A 19,868-nucleotide genomic window follows, 5' to 3' on the forward strand; every position below is an offset into this window, starting at 1 on the left:
AGTCCTTTCTGCTGTTTGATAGGAAGTGCCCTGGGTTCCAGTTCACGACTTTGAGCTCTGAGGCATGGAAGGGAACCTCACCAGAGGTCTTATCATCATGTATAATGAATGATATAATGACATTATAATGTCTAATGTCACCCATAGGCTCATGTGTTTGATGGAACTTTTGGTGCCAACCGTGATGCTGCTTTGGAAAGTTGTAGAACCTTCATAAAGCGTGATCTCCTTGGTTCAAGTGAGAGCTGGGGGACAGGCTTTATGAGTCATAGACCCATGTCAGTTTTTACCCAACTTGCCTCTGCTTCCTGGTGTAGTACTGAGATAGAAACGGGGGCATCTCAGGCTCCTCACCTCCACCAACAACAGCTGCTCTTACCTCACATACTTTTCCCACATGAGAAATGAAGTCTGGAAGTGTTTTTCTTCAGGAGTTTGATCACAGGAAGAGAAAAGTAACTTGTACACCTATTTTCCATTTATTTTCTCTAGCACCCTCATGTCATAAGCCTCTTAGGCCAGTGGCTGTGCCTAGCTGCTTCCTAAAAGTGTACAGAATTCTTGCCTTCTCTTTTTTCTGTTTTTTTTTTTCAAGACAGAAACAAGGGTAACATCAGGATTGCAAGAAGCAAAGGGTTAGTTGGGGCCCACAGGGTATAGTCTTGTCTCTTCCTGAAGGAAGACCTTCCATATGAGCTTCAGTCATTGCCAGTCAGGCCTTGGTTGCTCTGGAGTTATTAGAGAAATTGTTGTTTTTGTTCAGCTAACAGTCTAGGACTTTGGACTAACTCTTTCAGAGACTGCCATGCCTGAGTGCACAACCTAGACAGCTGATTACTGTGCTCAGAGTGGCAGAGGGCTCTGGCCGGGGCAAGGGGCTACAGGAGTTCATGCTGCCTAGAAAAGGTACCATTAAGATGAGCACCTGAGAGAGCAGAGGGTGACCGGCTGGGGTGGAACCCCAGGAGAACGTGAAGTCGATAGGATGGTTCGGCAGCATCAGACCACAAGAAGGAAGGCTCCAAAAATAGCAAGAGACACTTGTGCCACTCAGAGATTGAGTGTGAAGCCAGAATGAAGCCCCTCTAGGCTGGGCATCTATCATCCTAAGGCCCATTGAACTCTTGGGGTTGAATGAGAGGGGCTCTAGCCATCTCGTCCTCACATCAAACTCCAACAAAAGACTTCACTACCCTATTTATCTGGCCCCGTATTTTCCCTAATCTAGGTTTTGCATCTATCACTCTTGGAGACAGGGCACACACAGAGCCAGTGATTGCTTGGGTCTGAGTCCCAGCTGCCTTTCTCTGTGTATTACTGAGGAATTGCTACCATCCTGCTCATAGCCAGGATTCGTTCAGTCTTTTACATGAAGGCAGAGTCTGTACCCTATCTGCCTCCATCTCCTTCCAAAGGTCAGACAGCAAATACAGCTCCTCTAACAACCACAGATCCAGACAGTCCCAGCGGTCGTCAGTATCTGCCCTGGTCACTTTCTTTTGTGTACTTTCTCTCTCCCTCTCTCCCCCAGTTTCCCTCATTAAAAGACACAATGTGCCATCACACAGTGGGAAGAAGGTTCTACACCATGAAGCTGGGTAGCAGTGCTGGGAGTTAGTCACCCCAGGCATGGTCACTTATTATTCTTCTGGAGTTTGAAGTTCTTCCCAGGCATCCCCAGACATCGGTGTTCTCTGTCTGGTGAATTCTGACGCCGCGAGAACACACATGCATTGTTTTAGTCAGAGGTGGCCACAGCCGAGTTCTGGTTGAAGCTGTTATTAATGGCGTCAAGAACCAAGTTGCTGCAGACCAAAATGATCACATCATGGCAACACTGACAAACCTCTCTAAGCAAGGAGTGAAACAAGTTTCAGTGAGTTGCTACTCACCTCATGAACGAGACACTTGTCTAAAAGCTGTAGGTAGGAACTTATATTTTCCTCATCGGGTCTGGAGACCAGGAGCTGTGTGCACACTGTGGATTAAGAAAAGATGAATCAGAACAATTTATACTGTTCCAGCTTTGGGGCCCTGCCTCTTTCAGGACCAAGGCCTTCTGAGGAATGCATGCCCGGGATATTACATAAGGCTCACAGAAAACACAGGAGGCTCATCATTCCACTGAAGTCAAACACTCAGTTGCCACGGGAGCCCTCACCCCAGGAACCCCTTGGGTTTGTTCCTGTCATACCATTCTATATTAAGCCCTCAGACACAGGCCTGAAGACAGACACTCTGGGAGAAGACACAGAGGTCTCAGGCTCTGCTTTTGTAGGTGGTTCTGAGGGATGGAACTTCAAAAGTCTTCTGAGCCCTCTGCCACAGTGGGAGAGCAATCCCATTTTATGAATGAGCCACACAGCCCTCTCCAGGTGGAAAGGCAGTGGTGTTTGTGTGTGGAAGAAGGAGGCTGGTGCCACATTGTGGCTGTGAAGCATGTAGGCGTGCATGCAGCAGGATAAACCTGCCACTCAGTCATTTGCAGGGGTATTTCCTCATGCAACACACACATTCATCCACATACGCCTTCACCTACACACTCAAGCCTGTGCCAGCAAAGACGGGGCAGCGTTCGTCTGTGGGGAGAGGACACGGATATACTAGGCTTCTTTCTTTTCTTTCCCTTCATTTTATTTCATTGTATTGGTTTTTCAATGGAGTTTCTCTGTGTAGCTCTGGCTCTCCTGGAACTCGCTTTGTAGATCTGAGACCTCAACCTCAGAGATCCACCTTTGCCTTCCAAGTGTCAGGATTAAAAGCATGTGTTACCACACCTGGCAATGTACTGGGTTTCTTATGGTTCATGGCCCACTCTGCCCTTGCCATAAAGGGTACCTGCAAAAGGAGTCAGAGGGTTGGCTATCTGTCAGTCAAAGCACACGGAGCTTGAAAGTCAGGGATCGGATCTCACCCCGTTCCCATCCCAACCATCCTGACACAGATCCGTACCAATTCTGTGTCACTGCACACAGGCTTTCAGAACAACAGTGTGTGCAACAGAAACCTGGACACAGTCTCAAGGGCTGCCCGTGGGGGAGCTTGCTAAACAACTTGGGATTTAGATACACAGCGGGACACCATGCAGCCTTAAAAAAAAGAGCGGGGCTTTCCATATTGACAGAAATACGCAAATTTGAAATGTTTATGGAAATCCTACCAAACTTCAGGAGAGAATCTTAAAGCCTGTGTAAGAATGGGTGATCATAGGCCTGGAGAGATGGCTTAGTGGGGTCATGAGTTCAGTTCCCAGCAACCACATGATGGCTCACAAACATCTGTAATAAGATCTGGCATCTTCTTTTGGCCTACAGGCATACACGCAGACAGAACATTGTATACATAATAAATAAATCTTTAAAAAAAGAATGGACACACACAGATGCTAAAGGTTCTGCAAGGACAACCCCACATTCAACAGGAGCCACCCCTTGAGATATCACAGACTGTTTAATATATGGTGTATGCCGAGTGTCATTTGGGTTGTGGCTTCTCACACAGTAGTTACAATGTCAGCTGAGGTCGTGTGAGGAGGTCGTGTGAGGAGTACCATCTCCTAGGGCTGAGCCCCACAGTGATCCCCTGTGTACAAGGATAGGAGGATGAAGCTCGTTCAGGTAGATTTATTTGCTGTGCAGGTCTTTCCCAGGTCCCACCAGAGCTGAGGGACGGGAAGGTTGAAAAGGCCTGCTCTGGCCACCAGCTCTGGCCACTAGCTCATCCCCAGCCCAGAGTTTAAAGGATTTAGGTCTCCCTAGAAGAGCTGTACCATAGGCGGGGTCCGTTTATCTACAAAGCCCAGGGATCCACTTCTGTGAGTGAAATGGGGGGAGAGCTCCCTCTTTATTTAAAGGAAAGTGTTAGCATCCCCCACACGTTTTTGCAATAATGAGAATGTCTTGTGAAGGATCTCAGAAGCCACTGTCAAAGGCCTAACAGCAGGGAAAGCAGAGAGTAGCGCAGGCAGGAAGGGTGGTGTGACCCACAGGGCCCACTTAGCTCTGTCCTGCCCTGAGGAGGCCACAGTCTGGCCATGGCTACCGTGCACAGGTCCAGCTCCAGGCTGTGTGAGTCAGTGCCAACCTTCATCTGCCGCACCCCGGCGCTTACCTGGTGCCTATCTTCAGGCAGGCTCTGTGTACCCTGTGGCTATTAAAAGTGGCCCAATAGCACTAGGTTAATGGGGTTCACAGTCAGGCAAACAGATGGCTGCAGTGTAAGTGTCAACTGAGCTAAGATGAGGGGCCTAAGAGAACCACGGATATACTGGCCTCTGGTACACAGGCATTATCAAGTAGCCCCAAGCCAACAGTCCAAGGCCACCAGAGCATCCTGTAAGGTGGATGAAAGGGGAAGGGAGGATGTAAACCCAGGAGACAGAATAAAACAGCTTTGTACTAAGAGTTGTCTGAGGCACGGCCACTCTCTGACTGAATTACCAGGTGACTGGGAAGCCCCAGGCCTGGGGACTTGGTAGGTTGTGCCCCTGGGCTCTGGACTCAAGCTCTGGGGCTTCACCAATTCCCAGCCACTGCTGCCTTGGGGAAGGGGTCAATGAGGGTTTTGTATCCTGAAGCATCTTTTTCCCCCGCGTCTGTCCCACCTTCTTCCCTGAAGGTTCAAGACCCAATAGGTGCAGTACGGTAAGGGCTTAGCATGTCTAGAGAGGTCCACAGGCTGGAGCTGAGACCGCCCATAGGAAAACCCTCTGTTTCCTCTAGGGGGTGTTAATGCTGCTTACTGGGACAGAAAGCTCTTTTAGGTCCCCCCTCAACCCTGTCCCATCCCCCAGGACTCTTGGTTTCGGCTAGGGCTCCCAGAGAGAACAGTACCTTTCCCCATGACTCTTGTGAACTGCCCCGGGAGGTCCCCCTCCGGCAGAGGGGCGACAGCCAGCTCCCCATCGCAGCTGCTGAGCTGGGGTGGTTGCAGCCCCCCGCTGGCGCCGGCTGAAGCACTGGCGGTGACGCTGTTGGCCCCTGCGGCGGCACCATCTTTGCCGTCGGTGCTGGGGTTCTCAGGGCCCATCAGTGAAGGCTCGTGGCGGCGCGCCTCCGGAGTGGTAGTGGGAGAGCTGTAGGCCTTGATGGGTGTCAGGATCATCTGATGCAGCTCCTGGAGCGGGATGCGCAGGCTGCCCCCTTCGATGACGTCCTGGGTTAGAGAGGGGACAGAAGTGAGTTCAGGGCTGCTATCCCCCCTCCCGGCCCTCTACTCTCTGCTCCCACAGAACATGTATGTGATGTGCGTGTGTCTAAGTGCACGTCTGTAATCCCAGTGTGGGTGAGAGACAGGCTTCCAAATGTCTGACCTAGCCGAACCAGTTAGCTCCGGGCTCAGTGAAAGATCCCATTTCAAAAAATGAATAAAATAGAAGCCGGGCGGTGGTGGCACACACCTTTAATCGGCAGGCAGAGGCAGGCAGATCTCTGTGAGTTCAAGGCCAGCCTGGTCTACAAGAGCTAATTTCAGGACAGGCCCTGAAGCTACAGAGAAACCCTGTCTCAAAAAACCAAAAGGAAAAAAAATGAAATGAGTGAGGAAGACACCTGATGTCAACTGTCAACCTCTGTCCCCAGCGCGCGCACACACACACACACACACACACACGCACACGCACACGCACACGCACACACACACACACACGCACACGCACACGCACACATGCACACACACACACATGCACACACACACACACGTGCACACACACGCACACGCACACACACACACACACACGCACACACACACGCACACACGCGCGCGTGTACACACATGGCTTGAGTACATACCCGTGCATACACCACAAACATTGGCTACTTTATGCAAACATTCCTATATTCTGGGCATTACTTATTAGAAGAAGAAATGAAAGTGGGTTCTGGTCGGGATGACGGGGTTTGGACAAGTCCGGGTGGCTTGGGTACTGGTTGGGGTCATCCTGGTGTGAAGGGTAGGATGTCCCCTCGTCACCACGTAGCTCCCAGTGCTTATCAGTTTGACTGGGTCTCTCCGGGACCTAGGAAGGACACTGCCTACCAGGGCCCTGACCACAATAAAGTACCTACTGTCCTGAGAGCCCAGATTAACAAGAATGTGATTTAAAAAGCGTGACACACAAAAGCTCAAAGCATTTCTAAAATCCTCTTGTGCCAAGAAAATGGCTTGATGGTGTTAATGAATGCAGCAGACTTGAGGAACAAGAGCACTTCTGACCCCAACTTCTCCAGTTGGTGGACTGGACAAAGGAAAGCTGACGGACACAGGCGTGGGGTGCTCCTCAGCTCTGAAAGACAGCAGACGTTGGCAAGCCAAACTCTTTCACTGGGGGAAGGCTGCTTTTTGGGTGGGCTGCGTGTGTAGAAATGAAGCAAGCATCGTCACTGGGCCTAGTTGCCACAAGTTTTATTTATGAAGGAAGTGAAATTCTAATAAGCTACTAGAAATATCCTAACCTTGCTCAGAGCCTTGTATAATCTAAATTGAAAAGAAAGTCTACCTATCTCTGCTCCTGAACCCTTAGATTTTGGGAATGTGGCTCTGTGAAGGGGAAACAGGTAAGGCAAGCCAGGGGTCACATATGATCTCGCCATGATGCCCCTGTGGCTAGTGTCACTCAGGTTAGCAAATGTGTCTGAGACACTGTCAATTGCCACAGAGCTCTTTCTGGCTTGTGTCACATGGTTCTGGACTTCATGGCATACGTGGGAGATTTTGGTTACGCCAAGAGCTAAACTGATGCAGATACACCCGAACTTTAGCTCCTATGTTCATCTTCTGCAGGGGCGGGGAAGCAACCATAGCAAAAAACAAAACCATGAGAAACTAAGAAGATGGCTCAGTTGGCAAAGTGCTGGTTTTGTAAGCTAAAGACCTGTGTGCAATTCCCAGAACTTACATAAAAAAATAAAATTGATTACTAATTTTCTGCTAAATCACCATACTGATTTCCACAGCGGTTGATGAAGAAAATGTGGTACATTTACACAATGGAGCACTACTCAATGGTAAAAAACAATGACATCTTTAAACTTGTAGGCAAATGGATGGAATTAGAAAAAAAAACATCCTGAGTGAGGTAACCCAGACCCAGAGGGACAAATACAATATGTACTTACTCAAAAGTGGATACCAGACATAAAACAATGACCAGTCTACAGTCCCACAACCTCAGAGAATCTAGAACCCTCCTCCAGAAACAGATGGAAGCAGATGCAGAGATCCACATCTAACCACTGGGCCGAGCTCCTGGAGCACAATCCAAGCAAGGGAGGAGCAATAAATGAACAAAGGGGTCAAGACCATGATGAAGAAACCATAGAAACAGCTGACCTGATCTCGTGGTAGATCACTGGCTCTGGACTAACTGGGGAACCTGCACAGAACCGAACTAGGCTCTCTAAATACAGCGGTCAGTGGTGTGACCTGGGCAGTATATGGGGCCACTGGCCGTGGGACCAGGATCTAATGTGTGAATTGACTTCGTGGAGCCCATTCTCTATGGAGAGATATCTTGCTCAGCCTAGGCAAGGCGGGGGTGGGGTGGGAGGAGAGGCTTGGTCCTCCCTTGATGAGGTCTTGGGACAGACCTAGGTGACTTCCCCAGGGGAGGACTTACCCTCACTTTTGAGTGGATGGGGTATGGGGTGGGGGTGGGGGAAAGTTGGGGGAGAGGGAGAAGAGGTGGGAGGGGAACTGGGATTGGTATGTTAAAAAAAAGTATGGGAACGGACACAAAGGACAGCCTTGAGGGGCCATCAGGAATTACAGAGAATCAGCTGGAGAGATGGCTCAGTGGTTAAATACAGTTAAATGGCTTCTTTATTAAAAAAAAAAAAAAGCCAGATGTGGTAGTGTGTGCTCATGATCCCAGACCTGAGGTGACAGGGACAGAAGCCAGGTGGGGTAGTGTGTGCTCATGATCCCAGACCTGAGGTGACAGGGACAGAAGCCAGGTGGGGTAATGCACACTTGTGATCACAGACCCAAAGTGGCAGGGACAGAAGCCAGGTATGGTAGTGCATGCTTGTGATCACAGACCTGACGTGACAGGGATAGAAGTCAGGTGTAGTAGTGTTTGCTCGTGATCCCAGACCTGAGGCGACAGAGACAGGTGGGTCCTTATGGCTCACTGGCCAGCTAGCCTAGCCTATTCCGTGAGTTGTAGACAGTGACAGACCCTGTCTCGATAAACTGTGACCATCAGGTTACATTCCTGATCTCAGCCGAGTGTCCACAGTGAGCAGCAAGCCAGGAGGCAGTCTGAAGGGACCTCGATCTAGTGTTCTCCTTTAGCTGTGGGAATTAATTTTCCACATTGACAAGTCTCTATTGATCCTTCATGCCTCAAATGTAATCCTACATTAGAAATACAAAGGCAAAATGAAGCTGCCCAATGACCCTGCCTTAAAGCTGCTCAGCAAGGACTTATCTGAAAGCAGGTGACAGGGAGTCAGGCTCATCAGGTGGCACTTCCGAGGAGATATTTCAGGGGACAAATGGGAAGGAAATTATAGTAACATGAGCCTAGCACTGGCTTTCAAGGCCTTGGAAGGGTGCTGGTTTGGCGCCTTTCCTGAGCGTGATAAAAACCACGTAGAAACCATCTGAAAGAGAGCTTGGGGGCAGGCACAGTGTTCCCAGAGTGCTCCTGGACATGTCCCTGGCCCCATCCTTCCCTCCAGGTGGTGATAATTTGAAGGTTTCATAACATGTAGGGTTCCTGTTTCTACCTAAATCTGTGCCCTCCCTTCCTCCATCCACCTGCCAGCAGCTGAGCTTGCCAGCAGCGAGGCACTGTGCTACGTGGGAATATAAAGGCAAGTCCTCATCCCTACCCTGAGAGACGACTTTGATAGCAAGATAGCGTGTGGACAGGAGCTCGGGGACAGAATGGGTGATGTGTGATTAATGAAAGCTCAGATACAGAAATTGGGGTTCAACCTCAAGACCAGAAAAGCAAAATAACCAGCCACTGGCTCTTACCTCTACCTCAGTCTGAAAATGGCGATCCTGCCTCCAGGAGTCTCAGAAAGAGACTGTGTCCCCGAGCTGTCTCCTCCTCTATAGTCCTTATAATCCTCGCTACTTGTGGGATTAAGGGCGTGTACCACTATTGCCTTGTGTCCCTGGCAAGCTAGTGTGGTTCCTGGGATTAAAGGTGTGTGTCATTGCTGCCTGGTCTGCAAGGCTGGCCAGTGTGACTGCTTTACTTTTCTGATCGTCTGGCAAGCTTTATTTATTAACATACAAATGAAATACCACTACAAATGGGCTTGCTGGGTTTCAAGTTCACAATCTCTCTCCTCTGACTCCCCCCTCACTCTCCTCTCTCTCTCTCTCTCCCTCTCGCTGTCTGTCTCCCCTCTCCCCCCACCCTCGTGTGTGTTTTGCATTACTGGACAAGACAAGCAAATACATGAGATACCAAGAGATAAAGGGGAGGTGATTTTGCAAGGCTCACCATGAATCCACTCGCTAGGGCAGGTGCACACCTCTGAGTTCCATTTTCTCAAAAGAGGCCTCTGTCCTGAATGCCTTGTGAGGAGACTGTGGGGCCAGATGCAATGGTGTGTACAAAAACCTCCCTTGGCTGTATCCACCAAAGATGCCTTTCTAGTAAAAGGCATTGTTACCTGGAGATAGTTATCACACAATGCTATTGAGTTGAGCTACTGTTGTTCTGCAGTAGCTGCCAAAAGCAGGGTCACAGATGTAACCTCAAAAGGCCAAGGTCTGGAATGTCTGAAGAAAAGGCATAGACATCTAGAGAAGCAGTTTTCTTTCTCTGAGCAGGAATCAACAGAACACACACACACACACACACACACACACACACAAACACACACACATCTCCTAGTTTCTTGCTCAGCATCAAGGTTATAGGCCTAGAAAATGGTTCTGTTTCAAAACCCAGAAGTGTGTTGAAAAGGAGAGACAATGTATAAAAGCACATGGGGACATTTATCCTTGTTAAATATTAATACTGATAAAAGCTCTTCTGAATTTCCTTTTCCTCTTCTCTCCAGCAGCTCGTGAAGCCCACAACCCGGAGCTGATGTGTCACCACACAGCCACACTCGTGCTGTCAGTCTTTCTGCTCCAGATCTCTAACATTCTCCAGAAACCTCCTCTCTCCGTGGCCGCAGTGCCCGCCGATGCCCAGTCATTACAGTCTATGACACATCCACGGGCCTCGTTGGGATTCTTTCGCCCTCCCTGGTCCCTCGAGGCAGGGCTCTCAGCTCAGCCTCTGTTAACACAGGTCCTTTCTGATGGCATTCCTTCAGCCTTGTCACTCAGACACGCTCTTGAGGACACAAACTTCCAGTTACACACTTCATTCACAGTTGGGCCATTTGTGGCCTGCTGTGCCTAGGGCTCAAATTTGCTTTCTGGCTCCCAACCCGCCATTTCCGCTTTGGTGTCTCACAGGTGCCACAGCAAGCTCAACCCCCTTTCTCCACAGGCCCCCAGTAAGTCATGATTCTGTCCCAAATTCCACTTCATCTAACCCAAGCCAAGCGGGGTGGGGGTGGTGGCGCACGCCTTTAATCACAACACTATGGAGGCAGAGGCAGGCAGATCTCTGTGAGTTCGAGGCCAGCCAGAAACCCTGTCTCGAAAAACTAAAACCCAAAAACCAAACCAAACCAAAACCATCTGACCCAAACCTTTTAACAATTTCTGGGGTCCCTTCACTAAGTTCTCCATTTCCACCTTTTTTGTCTATGCTACAGCATCTGGCATCTACCAAGGTGTTTAGGGAAGTTCTCGCTCTGCCCTCAATGATGACACAAATCACCCTGGGTTGTGATCTCAGCAGCTACCATATCTTTGTCGCAGTGCACATTCCAAGATGCCCAGGGGCAGGAAACACGTACCACTCACAGTTACCCTGCAAGGATGAGCAAAGTGTGTCCAAACATCTGCTTAGCAAGCGTTCGGTAACTGAATGGAAGGGCTTGGAACATGCAGCCAGCAGCTTCTACTGATTATGAACTAGCTACGGGCGGGGTCCCAGTTATCTCCTTAGGAATGTGGGTTCTATGTGAGGTAAGAATGCCAGAGGCAGGCAGCGGTGGTGACATTTCCAACAGCGTCATCAGCCAGGGTTGTGAGAATGCCTCGGCTGAGTCCCTGAGCCACCAGCAGTGGCAGGTGACTAAGAGTTCCTTGCCTTAAACAGCAGGAATGCTTCATGGGCATCAAAGGTGCAAGTTGGAACTCAGCCCTCAAGGATGTGTGCTCCTGGAGGGATGGCCCAGCACTCAGGCTCCCAGAATACCCTGGGTTAGCTTACTGCGGTCATCTGACAGTCATGGCTTCCCAGTCTCCAGGAAGGCAAAGAGAATGAGCTTGCTTTCCTTTTGCTCAGTTGCAGTCATGGTACATTTGGCATCTTTTTATCTTTTCCATTTCAGGAGATCACGGAGGAAGCATTTTTGTATAGTCAATGTAATTCTAGATATAACTCTAGGATACAGAATATCACTGACTTAACTGATCCCAAGTCAAAGGAACATGACCCCTTACACACACACACACACACACACACACACACACACACACACGATACATGGATGTCAGCTCAAGGGTGAAGGCAAGAGAGAGCTCTGCTTCTGCATTCACAGAAGCTATTAATGAATTCCTAAAGGATGTTCCAGAAATGAGAGGGAACAGGCTTACAATTTAATCTTCATTCAAAACACTTTGTGTAGTTTCCAATGGACAATGAGTAAATTGGCTTTTTGAATGTTCTCCAAAAGAGAACAGTTTCTTAGATTAAAAATAGCCATAATCACTCCGTTAGACAAGCTGCTTGGCAGAGAAGTTAGCATAACATTAAGAACAACACCCAAACCTCAGGTTTAGGTGGAGAGCTTGCATGTAATGTCTAATTCCCTTTGTTTAAGAGCATGCTTTAATCAGGGGTGTGCATGTGAGTAGTTCCTACCTATCTGCCCATGAAGGGATTTTAAAAAGAAATTTTCTGATGCATTTTTGTACGTCTGTTCTTCAAATATAAATGATACGTCTCTTGGTACATACTAAATGCAACTTAACATGGTATACATAACACCAAGCACACACATAGCTTTGTGAATAGCTTTTTAAAATATTCTCGCTCCATAAAAACACTTGCTTTAGGAACTTGCTGGAGCTCTGCCTTGTCCCTTTCCAAAGGCTTCCTGGGTTTGCTAAGAGATTCACAGTCTACACTTGTGCTGGCAGCTAGTGGGACGCCAGGCATCTGAAAACTCCTCAACTCCAGAATAAACAGGCAACGTCACAAACAAGGAGCTTCTGCTAGTCTGCAGGCATCTTTCTGAGGAAAGTGAGCACAGAAAGGAACTTAGAGCCTGCGAGTCACTCATCACCCCAGCGTGGTGTTGGGGTTCACGGTCGCAGATTGCTGTTGCACTCTTTCGTGGTGGTTCCTGGCTGAGTCATGGAGATGTCGCCTGCTGTTATGTTGAAGTCTGAAGCCAACTCTAGCTGTGCCAATACTTTCGACCCCCTCCCCACTGGATCCTAAAGTCTACCTGCTAATGCTTGCCACCCCTGGGTGGCTTTCTCTAAACCAGATGCTCAGGATAGACTGCTGGAACAGGCACATTGGCATTTCCTGTTCTGCTCTGTCCGTGCCAGCCCTTGCTGTGTGTAGGGTATCTCACCATGCTCTATGGTGGCCTACAAGGCAGAGGTGATGGACCCATGGAGGGAGCATTAGCTTCACTTCACCCAAGGCAAGGCATGGTAGGTCACTAGCAGCTTGGACCCAGAGGGATTAGTTCACACAACATCCGGATCTAAGGAAGCATGAATAATCAGGAAGTCACACGGACTCTAAGACCTAATAAATTACACCCTAAGCTGAGTCTCTTTACTCTCTTCCCAGGAAGAAGGTGGAAATGTCCCCTGGGCTAATAGCTCACTTACCCTCTCCAAAGACTTCAGGAGATTTTGTCTTTCTTTGAGCTTCTGAATACTGATTACAATTTTGTGTCTTGCGCCTTTGGTAACATTCTGTAATTAAATGCAAAAAATATATTAGAACATCTCATTTTCAAGAATCAGCTTAAAGACTTTCAGAGGCTATGTATTACTTTGTCTTTTTTGTTCCTACATGTTCACAGACTGGCCAATATGTGTTTCTTCTTGTTGATATCACTGTCCTAAACCTCTCCTGACTCCTCTCCTGACTCCATTTGGCTATAAGCTTGACCATAACCTTCAAGACAGAGAGGTGTAGAACAGCTGATTATCCCATGCAACATGAGATTTTTTCCACCATCATAAATTATATATATTATTATATAAATCATATATGCATATTATATATTATTACAATATAAATTTTATAAATATATATATTAGTTCGGAGACACCTGTCCTCCGGTGGTGCTACTTCAGTCCCTCTTGGTTTCCCTGAGGCCCCTCTTTGGTCTTTGCGTGCTCAAGGTCTTCCTGCAGCTGCGCATCTGCGGAAGCCGTGAAGCCCAGAGCTGCCCGTGTGCACCAGCACACAGGGAATTCCTGTAAATCTGCAACCTTCCTTTTCCTTTCCACTGTGAAAAGTGGAATTCATTTCACTCCAGATAACTGTGCAGAGTTGTGGATGTTATTTTAAACTGGCTGCAGCAGTAAGTGAGAGGATTTCATCAGAGCCTTGTGATGGTCGAGTCTGCACATTTCCCAGTAAAGGATCCTTTTTCTAACCAGGTCCCTAAGGCACATTTCTGGGGAATCTCTGTTCAGGTGCCACTATCCCAAAATTCCTCTTAACCAGGGAGGAGACAAGAGTGCCAATGGCATCTCGTCTGGAAGCACTGGGGATGTATTTCTGTTAGTTATAATTTTCAGGTCAAAATGAATTCAATTATTCTGAAATGTTTGTGTCAGACTCTAGCACTGCCCTCTATGTCTATTCTCCTCTCCTCCTCCTCTCTCTCTCTCTCTCTCTCTCTCTCTTTCTATTTGAACAACTGATGAACTTAGATTCTCTCTCAGTTTTGACCTAAACACAAATTGCTCTTTGAAATAGTTCCCATCAGCCCCTGGGATCTCAGGCAGCAGCTGAGATCCAAGAAGTGGTGGGAGAAATGTTAGGAGTTGACATTGGTGCTTTTTACTCTCTGAGAATGGTCAGTGACTTCAGGCTTTGTCTGGTTCTCAATACTCGTATTTTGCCGGGCCTGGAGAGGGGGAACGGAGGGTAATGAATAAGAGGAAAGCCGATGTCGGCAGGGAGGCATGCGACTGGCCAGGCCATGCCCACATGCTACAATCTCTCGTTCCTGCAGGAGAAATATCAACTCATTTAGAGCACTGTTTTCTTCAAATCATTGCTCAAAGGAAGCTGTGGTCAGTTTGAGACACACAAACAGCATTTTCAACAAGGGAGACAAAAGCATCCATTAGCTCTGTTGGCTAGAGCCTGGCATGGCAGAAACATTCCTAGTTTCAGGGGCACTGTTGCCTGGTCTTCGGCATTCACACTTGGGGAATTCTGCCCCTTTAGGACTTCAGAAGGGAGTAAATTCTGAGACTTGGATATCTCATTCTCAGTCATTGACCCGTACTATTTGAGCTGATTAGAAGGAAGTATTTTAAACAATTCACTCCGATCTCAACTAAGACCAGCAGGATAAATTTTGGAAAAGTGTCATGGAGTGTGTGCTGCTTTCCCGATTGTCATGGAGTGTACACTACTCTCCCGACTGTCGTGAAGTGTGCACTGCTGTCCTGACTGTCATGGAGTGTGTGCTGCTATCCTGACTGTCATGGAGTGTGTGCTGCTCTCCCTACTGTCATGGAGTATGTGCTGCTGTCCCGACTGTCATGGAGTGTGTGCTGCTCTCCCTACTGTCATGGAGAGTGTGCTGCTCTCCCGACTGGTCCAGTTAGAAGTTAGTGGATATGTAAGCAGGTTTGACAAACAGACAAGGAATCTGTCCCTACCCAAACAAGTCCTGGCTCGGTAGAGGGGTGAAAAGAGCTAGGGAGCAATGCTCTTTGGAACATTGAGGCAATATCATTTCTAGGCAGTGCTGCAGGTTCTTTCTTAGCACCCAGAACTTTTCCGATATACTTGGATCTGTCTTTTCCTAACGTGCTCTCCCTTCCACTGACCTGTGAGTGCCTGCTGATCTTTGTCTTTCACTGAGCTGTCAAGACAAAAACTTAGGCTTACTTATCATGGGGTCTAGCTAGCACCAGGCAGGTCCTAGATCCAGTCAAGCTCCTGAGTGGCTAGGTAAGTTATGGGTCTAAACAAGTTCTGTTTGGGGCAGAACCTCAAGACCTTGTCTCAGGGAAGGGTTCCCTTGAGCATGCACATACCTGAGCCTCCAGTTGACACTCAGTGAGGGCCATCATCTCCTCGTAAGTCATCTGCGAGAACAGAGCAGCGTATTTGTGCAGGCGGAGGCTTTTCAACCAAGCTGGAACATCTGTAGTACAAGATGCGCAAGAGATGGGGAGAGAAATGAAAGGAACAAGAAGAGGTGACAAAAGATGGGAGACAAAGGGGTGTCAAAAGGTGACAAAAGGGGGAGAGGGTGATGGTCAGAGGAAAGAAAAAAGAAAAAAGTTATTACTTCATTTGGGCAGCAAATGATGCCTCAGAAGCTTTGGGCTGACCTGACAACCCCACTGGGTCCCTTTATTCTACCTCAGAACAGGCATTGCTAACTTGGCGCTTAAACATTTCAGGGCAAACAGGAATTCCATATATATCTTCCAGAGTACCTTTAAAGTTATCAAAGGAATTCACTGTAATAAAAAATAAAATGCAAAGGGCCACTGTCTTAGCTGGGCTGTTTTAGTGTTGTCTTGGGAGGAACTGACTTAGAACACAGAAAACAGACACAACAGTCTATATATACCTCCAAGACACTTTCTCTTTTTCTTGGCTTTCTTTTTTGGAGGCTCAAATCTCCATACGCTGTGTCAGACTCTTCTAGAAGCAGGAAATATATATAACAGTTGCACCCCATAAATGCCCTTCCTGATGCCTCCTCTGCCTCCTTAGCCTGCTGTGGGATAAAGGGCACCCTTGACTACCATGTCGCCATTGTTGAGGGAGAGCTACTAGCCACTTTCCCATGCTTTGGGATGCGTTCGAATATGTCTTTGACTTCTTTTCATACCAACCCAAGAGATATCACAACACCAAGAATCCAAATGCTACCTGGACCACAGGATGATGGACATTCCAAGGCACAACTGAAGCAAATCTCAAGTTCAGTGTTTTAGAATTAAGAAAATTTCTGGAGGGAAAAGCTGCTGAGTGTTTGTTTTGCTAATCACAACTGAAATAAATCATTTGCCCAAAGACTCTCAAGTCAGATTGTTTTAGCTGAGATGATCTTCAAAAATGTTTCCGGAACTGTCTTTCCCTACCCCTATTCACTGTTCAGATGGCAACATTTGTGCCATTAAATCTAGATCACAGAATATGGTCAAGAGGGGACTAGAACCTAGGTCTCCTGAGTATCAGCCCTTTCCTACATTGTACCAAATCCTCACAAGGGCTGCAGAGATCGCCAGCAGAAAGTTAAGTAAATAGAGATGGCAAGTCTTCTGAGATTCTAGGGCACTGGCTAAGTGTCATTCCTGCTTTTTATGAGGTATTATTGTAGAATATTATTTTTAAGAGGTGTTACATTTGTACACAATGTGAAATATTTGTTTAATGAGGCAAAGATGTGCTACATGCATTCTTTTATGTTGCATTTGTTTAACTCTGTGAAGCTGTGTTACTTTGCCTGTCTAAAATACCTGATTGGGCTAATAAAGAGATGAATGGCCAATAGCAAGGCAGGAGAAAGGATAGGCAGGGTTGGCAGGCAGAGAGAATAAATAGGAGAAAAAGAAAGACGGAAGCTCATGGAGCAAGAAAAGGAGAGGGACTCAAGGGACCAGCCACCCAGCTACACAGCAAGCCTTGGAGTAAGAGGTAAGGAAAGGTATACAGAAGTAGAGAAAAATAAAAGCCCAGAAGCAAAAGATAGACGGGATAATCTAAGAAAAGTTGGCAAGAAAAAAAGCCAAACTAAGGCCAGATATTCATTAGTAGTAATAAGCCTCCGTTTATTTATTTGGGAGCTGGGTGGCAGCCCCCCCCAAAAGCAAAAGAGCCAAAAGAGTAAAAAGCAACACATCATCCCATCCCAACCCAAACTGGTCACAAGATTTTGTACTATTGGTTACAAAGTGTTTCACTGTGAGGCAGTGATGAGCTTCCACAGGCATTCAAAGACTGGAGATCTTCCACTTTTTTTCAAGGTTTAGCATAGATCACTAGGGCTGATGGAAGCCAGTCAGCTCTGACTTCAGGCTTTGCCCCCTGGCTCAGGACTGCCGACACAGCAGGTGGCCACCAGCCCGTTGAGGGTACTTGCAGTGATGTGAGGAGCACAGATGGGGGGGAATCTCTGAGAAAGGAACATCCAGTTCAGAACAGGCTCTGTTGTTTCCCACTAGAAATTACTTGATTCCATGCTTGGAAGTCCTTCCATCTACGGTGACAAAAGAGAGTCCCTCTGGGACCATCATGCACTACACTCAGACAAGACTTCTCCAGGAGACAGTGTTAACTCCTCATATTCCTTAGCGCGAACCACCCTGGGTCATGATCTCAGGACACACCAGGTTGGGAGTCTTGTACTTGTCCTGATAGAGCATCCTAGTCTTTCACCAGGCTTCATTCTTCGTCACCGAGTTGCTTATCATGTCTGCAGACGGGTAAGCATGGGTTGCCATGTCGGCCATGTCCAGGCTTCTGGTGGGCTATACGCCATCACTTTGTCCCCAGGCTTTCTGTTTGCCATTCACACTTTTGAAAAGTTCCAAGTCATTGCTCAGAAAACACAACCGTCATGATTCAGAGAAGTCTGGGTAAGCCAGTGTTATACTTGGACATAATTCTTCTCAAATGAAGATGGAACAAGTCCATGGACCATTTTTTTTTTAAAACCAAGCTCCCTAAAGTTTAGTCATGCAAAATCCGTAGCTTTAAAGACATGCTGCAAACTGGGCGCTTTATAAGCCCCAGCGATAATAGGGTATCTTGAGTCGGAAAGGGTGAGGGGCAACTCTCAGCTCACTAACTGCTAGTTCTTTTCTAGAAAGCAATTCGGACATCTAGAATCCCCTGGGATAGGCAGGGCTGGGCAAGCTTGCCTCACTCATTTCTTCAAAATGCAGGTTACTGGGTGTGGTTTTCCTGGGAAAGGTCCCTATCTAGCTTCACAACAGGATGAGCTAGGCTTTCCTGATGAGTTATTTCCAGGCATATTCCTGGGAAATGTAGGCTCCTTTGACCTCATATTCCTTAAGGCAGTCAGCGTGCTTGTACAGTGCCTAGCTCAGTGCCATGTGCCTGAGGAGTTCTTTTTCCTTCCTGCAGGGAGGGTGGGTGAACAAAGAGGAGAAATCTCAGTTCTTGAGAACACAGCCTGAGAAACCGCCACACTGACTTCCAAAGTGGTTGCACAAATGTGCATTCCCACCAACAATGGATGACTGTTCCCCTTACTCTACAACCTCTCCAGCAAAGGCTATTACTGGTGTTTTTGATTTTAGCCATTCTGACAGGTGTAAGATGGTATCTCAAAGTTGTTTTGATTTGCATTTCCCTGATCACTAAGGAGGTTGAGCATGACCTTAAGTGTCTTTTGGCCATTTGAACTTTTTCAGCTGAGAGTTCTCTGTTCAGATCAGTACCCCCATTTTTAATTGGGTTAATTAGCATTTTAAAGTCTAGTTTCTTGAGTTCTTTATTTATTTTGGAGATCAGACCTTTGTCTGTTGCGGGGTTGGTGAAGATCTTCTCCCAATCAGTAGGTTGTCTTTTTGTCTTAATGACAGTGTCCTTTGCTTTACAGAAGCTTCTCAGTTTTAGGAGGTCCCATTTATTCAATGTTGCCCTTATTGTCTGTGCTACTGGGGTTATACGTAGGATGTGGTCTCCTGTGCCCATATGTTGTAGACTATTTCCCACTTTCTCTTCCATCAGGTTCAGTGTGTTCAGATTGATATTGAGATCTTTAATCCATTTGGACTTGAGTTTTGTGCATGGTGATAGATATGGATCTATTTTCATTCTTCTACAGGTTGACAACCAGTTCTGCCAGCACCATTTGTTGAAGATACTTTCTTTTTTCCAGTGTATACTTTTAGCTCCTTTGTAAAAAATCAGGTGTTCATAGGTTTGTGGGTTAATATCCGGGTCTTCTATTCGATTCCATTGGTCAACTTCTCTGTTTTTATGCCAGTACCAAGCTGTTTTCATTACTGTAGCTCTGTAATAGAGTTGGCAAGAGACTGAACTCTAGAGGGGTTCCCAGGTGTCCAAGGAGATGTCCCCAGCTTCTTTCTTGAGCAGCTGAGGAGAGGGCGCCTGAACTGGCCCTATACTATAGCCACTCTGATGAATATCTTGTATACTACCATAGAACCTTCATCTGTCAATGGATGGAGATAGAGACAGAGACCCACATTGGAGCACTGGACTGAGCTCTCAAGGTCCAAATGAGGAGCAGAAGGAGAGAAAACATGAGCAAGAAAGTCAGGGCTGTGAGGGGTGCGCCCACCCACTGTGACGGTGGGGTTGATCTAATGGGAACTCACCAAGGCCAGCTAGACTGGGTCTGATGGAGCATGTGATCAAGCCGTACTCTCTGAATGTGGCTTACATGGAGGGCAGACTGAGAAGCCAAGGACAATGGCACTGTGTTTTGATTCTACTCCATGTATTTGCTTTGTGGGAGCCTAGTCTGTTTGAAAGCTCACCTTCCTAGACCTGGATGGAGTGGGGAGGACCTTGGACTTCCCACAGGGCAGGGAACCCTGACTGCTCTTTG

At 47.4% G+C, this 19,868-nt stretch overlaps 1 protein-coding gene across 3 annotated transcripts in view; it reads right to left on the reverse strand.

Moving 5' to 3' along the window:
- Samd4a (sterile alpha motif domain containing 4A) overlaps positions 1–19,868 on the reverse strand; it is a 213,488-nt gene that overhangs the window by 20,976 nt on the left and 172,644 nt on the right. For all 3 annotated transcript variants that reach the window (XM_038310693.1, XM_038310691.1, XM_038310692.1), the window contains 4 exons: positions 15,343–15,452; positions 12,940–13,026; positions 4,833–5,154; positions 1,893–1,978 (listed from right to left, as the gene is read on the reverse strand). In XM_038310693.1, coding sequence (XP_038166621.1) covers positions 1,893–1,978; positions 4,833–5,154; positions 12,940–13,026; positions 15,343–15,452 — 605 coding nt within the window. The remainder of the gene's footprint in view (positions 1–1,892; positions 1,979–4,832; positions 5,155–12,939; positions 13,027–15,342; positions 15,453–19,868) is intronic.

The sequence above is a fragment of the Arvicola amphibius genome, chromosome 13 (assembly GCF_903992535.2).
Source record: "Arvicola amphibius chromosome 13, mArvAmp1.2, whole genome shotgun sequence".
Taxonomy (NCBI): Eukaryota; Metazoa; Chordata; class Mammalia; order Rodentia; family Cricetidae; genus Arvicola; species Arvicola amphibius.